The sequence below is a fragment of the Sminthopsis crassicaudata genome, chromosome 1 (genome assembly GCF_048593235.1).
Source record: "Sminthopsis crassicaudata isolate SCR6 chromosome 1, ASM4859323v1, whole genome shotgun sequence".
Lineage (NCBI taxonomy): Eukaryota > Metazoa > Chordata > Mammalia > Dasyuromorphia > Dasyuridae > Sminthopsis > Sminthopsis crassicaudata.
The window spans coordinates 253,519,260-253,526,832 of NC_133617.1; the positions used below are offsets into that span (position 1 = coordinate 253,519,260).

A 7,573-nucleotide genomic window follows, 5' to 3' on the forward strand; every position below is an offset into this window, starting at 1 on the left:
TGTGGTAACAAATAACTGAAAATTAGTAGATGCCCATTAATTGGGGAATGACTGAGTAAGCTGTGGTATATGAAGAGAATGGAATATTATTGTTCCCTAAAAAAATGATGAACAAGCTGATTTTAGAAAGGCCTGGAAAGATTTACATAAACTGATGCTGAATGAAACAAGCAGAAGCAGGAATACACTGTACACAATATCAGCAAGAATGTGTAATGATCAAATATGAAAAACTTGGTTCAGTGTTTCAAAGCAATCCAAATAGACTTTGGATGGAAAATATCATCTGCATTGAGAAAAAGAATTAAGGAGACTGAATGTAAATCAACACACACTACATTCACTTCTTTTTTTCTGTGTGTGTGTGTGTGTGTGTGTGTGTGTGTGTGTGTGTGTGTGTGTTTGTCTCTGACATGGTTTATCCCTTTTGCTATGATTTTTCTCTCCCAACATGATTCATAAAGCAATGTGTGTTAAAAAATAAAATGTAATTTTAAAAAGGACTTAACAAAAATGCACTAATTTCTATCTGAAACTGAATATGACTGTCAAATATTTGAAAGTATTGGTCTGAGACTTTCATAATGTTCATCACACTACAGGAGGAATCCATGACACCAAAAGAGGTAGGAGACTCCTAAACTGATCTAATACCCTTGTGTTTCTGATGAGAAAATTGAGACCGGGGAGATACTGTGAATCTTTGCAGATCATATAGATTACCTGGAATTTGAACTAATAAATTCATTGTCCTTTCTAGTCTTTTTTTCAGGACAATTTAACTCCCACCCACATATTTTCTTTGGGACCCTATCTCTCTATTCCCAGTCCACTCTTGTTCTCATATAAAATGATACAGAGGAGATATAAATTGACTGACAGTGTAAATTAGTCTGCAGAATGGCAGGGCAATTAGTAAATGGGATTTACTCTAATTAGGAGAGATACATGAATATTATTTTAATGATGATCTGAATACTGTTTGAATCTGATTTGCATATACCTTCAATTACTATGCTGTCTTATCTATGTCAACTTTTAAAATTAAAATTTCTTAATGGTTATTGTGAAATAAGGGTAAGGATCATGGATTCCCTTCATCACATATGTACTATCATTGAGTGTGAGCATGTCTTCTGGGCTTGACCTTTAGGAAGGAGAATTCAAAAATAGCACTGGGACATTTCTTTCATTGGCCAACCCTGCTTAGATTTTGCATGGCAACACATTTGCATGGTCTGCCCAGAGTGGAGGACGAAGAACAGGTGGAGAAGCTGTGTCCTATGTCTTTGGCTGGCTGATTGCCATCTTTCCTGTAATCACCCTCAGCTCAGGTTACTTTAAACCAGGCCTCTCCAATATAATCAGTGGAAAGTCCTAGCCCACATACAGGGCAGCTGAAGAGCTGCCTCAGTCAGCACTCTTGTGTATGATCTCCAAAGGGCAGAGTTAACTTAGTTGTTTTTGAATACTGAAAATTCTGTAGAAACTGCTGAGCAACTTGGCAGCTGGAGAAAATACATGAATAGGTAAGAAATTCTACTGGGGTCAGGTTAGTGCTTTTCTTATTGTGTTTCTTTGAATATGATGAGTTATTAACAACAATTTGTTTAGGATCAGGAATCTTCCTTTCTACTTTCAAGAAATACAACCTTACTGATTGCATTTGGTACTTTGATTTCACTAAAAATTGTTTGTTAAACACATTTTTGCATTGTTTTCAATTAAATTATCTTTTAAATATTTATTAATTGGCTTAAAATCCATGATAATTACATTAAAAGGATAAACAATAACAATCTATTTTCTGACTTTTTTTCTTTTTGCTACAGGTTTGCATTTTGCTATTTATAGCACTGTGCTGTGTTTCTTGTATAGCTATGGCTTCTGTATCCATAGCTGGCTGCCTGCTGACCCAAAATCAGTATTACAGAAGTAAGTCTGCATCCTAACCATAGGTTTATCATTTCTTTGTGGGTGAGGAACATAAAGTCTAACATAATATGCCACAATTCAAGACAGAACAGCAGTCTGTACCTGTGACAAGGGAAAAACATGGCAAATCATGAATTAGAATCCTTTTTTAAAAAATTATTTTTAGTAGTTGTTTTTAGTTAGTTGTCCTGCCTCAGTTAAGACAGGATTTAGTAGTACATCAATTAACTATGAGGTGATGTGAACATTGAATCTATTGAGCAAATCACAGCCACCCTCTGACCTAGTTGAAGATCTTTGAAAATTATTTTAATCAAAAATTCATCACTTTGTAGTCAATCTAGTAATAAGATTATCTAAACTTATCTAAGCTAAACTTATCTAGCCTATCTTAATTCTTCAGTCTTTTTACCAGGTCCATAGTCTTTTTGGCTTATCCAGAATCTTCTATTTCTTCTATCACATTGGTAAATATTTTTAAAAATCCAAGGTCAATTCCATTTGGTCATGAGGCATTAGGAAATATTCAATAATTCAGGGAATATAAGAAAACAAATATTCTTAGATTATATAATATGCACATTTCTTGGACTTTTATACTGCAAAAACCTTGGGTATTCATAATGGGGAAATAAACTTAGAAAATATGTTCATAAACTTATATTTGGAATCAATATGTAGAAGTATCCTTTATAATAGACTTTCAATATACATTGTGATTTTTCAAATTGTTTTTCCTCTTCTACCTATAGACTCAAAGCTCTTATTCTCTCTCTCTCTCTCTCTCTTTCTCTCTCTCTCTCTCTCTCTCTCTCTCTCTCTCTCTCTCTCTCTCTCTCTCTCTCTCTCTCTCTCTCTCAATCTTTCTCCTCTGTCTCTTTCCACAATATGTTCATAATACACACATGTATCTGTCTATATATCTGCTTATCTAGTTATACTCAAATTCATTTCTATATATATATGTGTGTGTGTGTGTAGATAGACATAGTATACATATATATGTGTGTATATATATATACACATATATATGTATACTTAAATTTTCTACATGTTTTATGTTCAAAGTGTGAATGTACTCACATAAAAACTTACATACATGTACACATACATAGCACCTTTTAATAGACTCCATAAAGTAGAACAGTTGATATTTGACTTTTACAGAAAAAATGCAGAGAACTGCATTATATGTATTTATATCTGATGTAATGTTTAACACATAGGCACTTAATGTATTCTTATTGATTGATTAATCATTTTTCAATTGTTGGTAATCTAAATATTTGTGATATGTATGCATATACATACAAACATATATATATATAGGTTATATATAACATATGTATTGATCAATATGTAAGTTGCATAATGACTAAATATAATGTATACATATTTAATGACATATATAGTAATCAATATGTAACATAATATACAAATATAAAGTATACACATTGTATTATATACATATATTTTACTTATGCATATATATATATATATAGTATACAGTAGAGAGAGTACTGCCTTTAGAGACAAAAGATCTGAGTTCAAATTCTGCCTCTTATGTTTAGTCCTCATGTATTAATCTCTCTCAAGCTCAGTTTCCTCACTCTAAAATGAAGGGAGTTAGACTAGATATTTTATATATATATATGTGTATATATATATATATATATATATATATATATATATATATGCTTATGGTAGAATTTAAAGTTTCTAAAGTGTTTTTAAATGACATTATTTTAATCATTGTAAATATAATTATTTTTATTTTTAGTAATATTTTTATCTTTCCCCTCACAGAATCCAGTATTTCATCAGTAAATTCTTTCTCTGGCTCTGACCCTCTAAACTTCACAGACACAGAGAAAGTCCATCAAGGTAATTAATTTAACCAAAGTACTCATAGGTATTATTTCCCCTCCTCTGGTTTGTCATTAAACTTCAGCTACTAAGCATAATTATGCTTACTTTTCTAGCATTACCTGAAGCAGCTGAATCAACCTGGTGGTTCAAATCCTTTTTCCATTCAGATCCGGTTCCCCCAGATATAGAAAAGAAAGATCTGGTTATTAATAGGTAAGTGTTAGATAATTTTTCTAGTAATAATTTTGTTTTCCAACTAAATGAATACATAGGGTATGCTTTATTCCTTTACTCCAACAATATATTTTAAAATAAAATATAACAGAAGATTCATTATTTGTTATATGCTCAGTCATTATGATTATCTAAATTTTACACCATTTTACCTCCAGGTAATCACCTTATTCTTCTTTTGCTTAACTCCAAACACATGACCATGTAGTCATGAGCCAAACCAATTTGGGGGAAATCCATGAGAAGTGGTATTTTAATAGCTACAATCACCCCCACCATGAAACAAACATATAAGAAATCATAACTAATTTTTTTACAATCAAACTGCTAAATCCAAATCATATAATAAAATTTTAATTTAATAATTGGGTATTATATAGTCTTGTCCCCTTATTTGTAAATGAGAAAATTCAGACTTACTGGAGTTAAAGACCTTACTCAAGGCCACACAGGTATTAAGTGGGATACAAATTCAGATCCTGTGTCTCCATCTTTAGCACTCCTTGCCCTACACCATCATTATGGATATTGATTTTTAGATTTGTATTGAATATAAGGCATACTGGTTTTTATAGATTTCTGCTTACTAAATGTTATACTTCTTACTACAAAAAAAAAAAAAAAGAAAAAAAGAAAAACAAAATAAAATTGTGTTCATTGAATTGTTTTACTGGAGTCTACATATTTAATATATTTAAGCACAACTTATCCCATTGGACCAATGATTAGCACTGGAATTCTTCATTTTTTTTCTTTTCTTTTCTCCTATTGTGTCTGTTGACAATATAGTAAAGTCTGTGAATTACTTCTCAGAATAAATTCTTTCCCAATTCATAATTGAGGGGAATGTTATATTTTAGTTAGAGATTAGTTAAAACACAGACTTTTTTTCTTTCATCCAAATTCATGGATCCTTTGATAGTCTGTGAGTATCATGATTAAAAATACAAGGGTATAGATAGCCTATAGTATGTTGGAATTAATCATGCCTTTGGAAGGACTGGCTATATTTACTGAAATATGGGGAAAGATTAGTCAATGGTGATTTAATCAGTGTCATATTGGATAATTTAGATCAGAATTCCAAATCCTATCCTTTTCCCATGAAACAAGTATATTTCTTAATTCAGTTTTGTGATTTCTCAACCTACCACTTTACTTTGTCTGTCAGTGAAGATATCCCAAGGGCCAACTATGCCTGTGCCTCTTGCAGCTATCTAACTTTGCTCTGGAATCCATTCAATGTTCTTGTAATAAGCTCAAATTTCCATTTTATTTTTTTAAACAGCATTCATAATTAATTCCAACAATCAAGCTGCCCCTGCCTGTATCCTGTAATGCATTTGTATCCCTCCTAAACATTAATGATATTCCAGATGGCCATAATACATGGCAAGGTGTCAGTAACCTATTTGAAACCTCAATTGGAAGAGATTTTGCCATTTGAAGATACAATGTTAATTCAAGTCATCTTATTCTGTGCTGAGCTGTCTCTCAACATGTCAACAGCAACATGAAGAACAGTGATCCTCCTTGAGAAGTGTACTTTTTTAAACCGTGCCTTTTCAAATGTATATATTATGTATGTACGTATACCCTTATATATAATAATTCATATAAGTTGTCTATTGATTATTTATATGATTATCTTTTAGGTTGATTTTGTGGTTGTTTTTATTAGATTGTAAGTTAAGGAAAAGACTCCTCTCAATTTATCTCAATTTAAGACTGAAGTGTTAATGCTTACATGAACTCAAGTGCCCCATCCCTGCTCCCACACAACAAATGATTTTCTTGAATAATGCTCATTATATCCATCTGGAAGATCTTTCAAAGAAGGTCAGATATTTTGGGAACTTCACTCACACAGAAGAGATGTCAATACATTCTTGTGCATACAATTTTGTATTTGAAAACTTTCTTTACAATACATAAAACTCTCCCTTTGCCTAGTACCAAATTTGTCTAGTTGAGGTAAGTTGAGGCAGTCATTCATTTCGTCGCTGGATAGTGATATCTGAAGTGGCGATCTATCGTGACCAAATTCATAGGCTAAATCATTCATTTCTGCATCCACAGAGAGAATGCCATTTGCCTATCACTAAGTGAGGGAGAAAATTGAGTCTATCATCCCATATGCAATGGCTGTTCCCATGCTTTAAATGCTCTCTTTCCTAGTCTCTGCCCCTTGGAATCGTTGGTTTCCTTCAGTGCTTAACTTAAAGGACCACCTTTTGCATGAAATCTTTCCTAGTCCCCTGCTGCTGCTTAGTGCTTTCCCCTACAAGATTAGCTTGTATCTGCGTTTTGTGTGTGTGTGTGTGTGTGTGTGTGTGTATGCATTCTATATATACATAAAGCATGTTGTTTTCCCCTTTAGAATGTAGACTACATTAAAGGCAGAGACGTGTGCTTTTATCTGTATTGCTAGAGGCTAGTGTAGTGTCTGCCTGGCATTTAGTAGATATTTAATAAACGCTTGCTGAGTGATTGATTAATTTACGTTTTTGGCTGGTTTTTTTTTTTTTGTTTGTTTGTTTTTTTTTTTTTGCTAAGATCTATATAAATTAAAGCAATTGTACTGAAATTGTACTTTTTGTCTGGAATCTTTTGGGTAATTGCGAGGAATGTCTACTTTACCTTGCATGTGTGGGTGCATTTTGAGAGACAGAGGCCATATTTAGGCAGTCCTTACCTCGCTTTGTTTGTGTCTAAAATACAAATTATGGTAATCGTGCCTTATGTTGTAAGACAGTAGAAAGGTTTTTCTTATTAATGATTTTGTTTGTTTTTATTTAGTATTGGAATTAATTTTTTTGTGTAGTAATTTTAGGGAGAAAAATCTACAAATAAATCAAATGAGTTTCTGCTAATTTTTCTTTGCTATTTGATATATATAGAAAGAAAAATGTTGTCAGAATACTTGCTGAGTTATTTGTTAAATATATAGAAATCATGTAGAGCCTACTTTTTACTTTTGTTTGCTAATTTTAAAAGTTATTCTATTTCTTTTGTTTAATGTGATCAAATTTTTGCAGAATAAAAATTTTTATAATTGTGTGTGCATGATACATCATACTGATTTTATATGTTAAAATTCTTCATTGTGAAATGTGTAATTATTTATAATTAAAGTAATTTTCTGATTATACTTTTGTGTCTATTGTCATGAAAAAAAAATTAACATTATCAAAATCTGATTCTTAGGATCACAGATTCCAAGATGAATTCTAAGCTGGAAGGGATAATAGAATAAGTACTCTTTTTTTTCACAGATAAGGAAACTGAGGCACATAGAGCACAGAGCAAGTCAAATTTGAAATTAGATCTTCCTGATTCAAAGTCCAACACTTTATATACTACAACATGGTTCTTTTTAATTCTTTTTTTTGGGGGGGGGCAGATAAGGTGGAGATGTGGAGAATATATAACACTGATTGAAAGTGAAAGGAATTTCTTGGGTTAACTTAAAAAGTGTTCATGTAATTCATTCAATTAATTATTCAACAACTATTTATTGTATGAAGTAAACTCT

At 31.8% G+C, this 7,573-nt stretch overlaps 1 protein-coding gene across 1 annotated transcript; it reads left to right on the forward strand.

Moving 5' to 3' along the window:
- Positions 1-1,234: 1,234 nt before the first annotated feature.
- On the forward strand, positions 1,235-7,189 carry PPDPFL (pancreatic progenitor cell differentiation and proliferation factor like). The gene is made up of 5 exons (XM_074278117.1): positions 1,235-1,529; positions 1,833-1,935; positions 3,742-3,819; positions 3,918-4,017; positions 5,327-7,189. Exons 2-5 carry the CDS (start codon positions 1,881-1,883, stop codon positions 5,337-5,339), a joined length of 246 nt encoding a protein of 81 aa, XP_074134218.1. The 5' UTR covers positions 1,235-1,529; positions 1,833-1,880; the 3' UTR covers positions 5,340-7,189.
- The last annotated feature ends 384 nt before the right edge of the window (positions 7,190-7,573 follow it).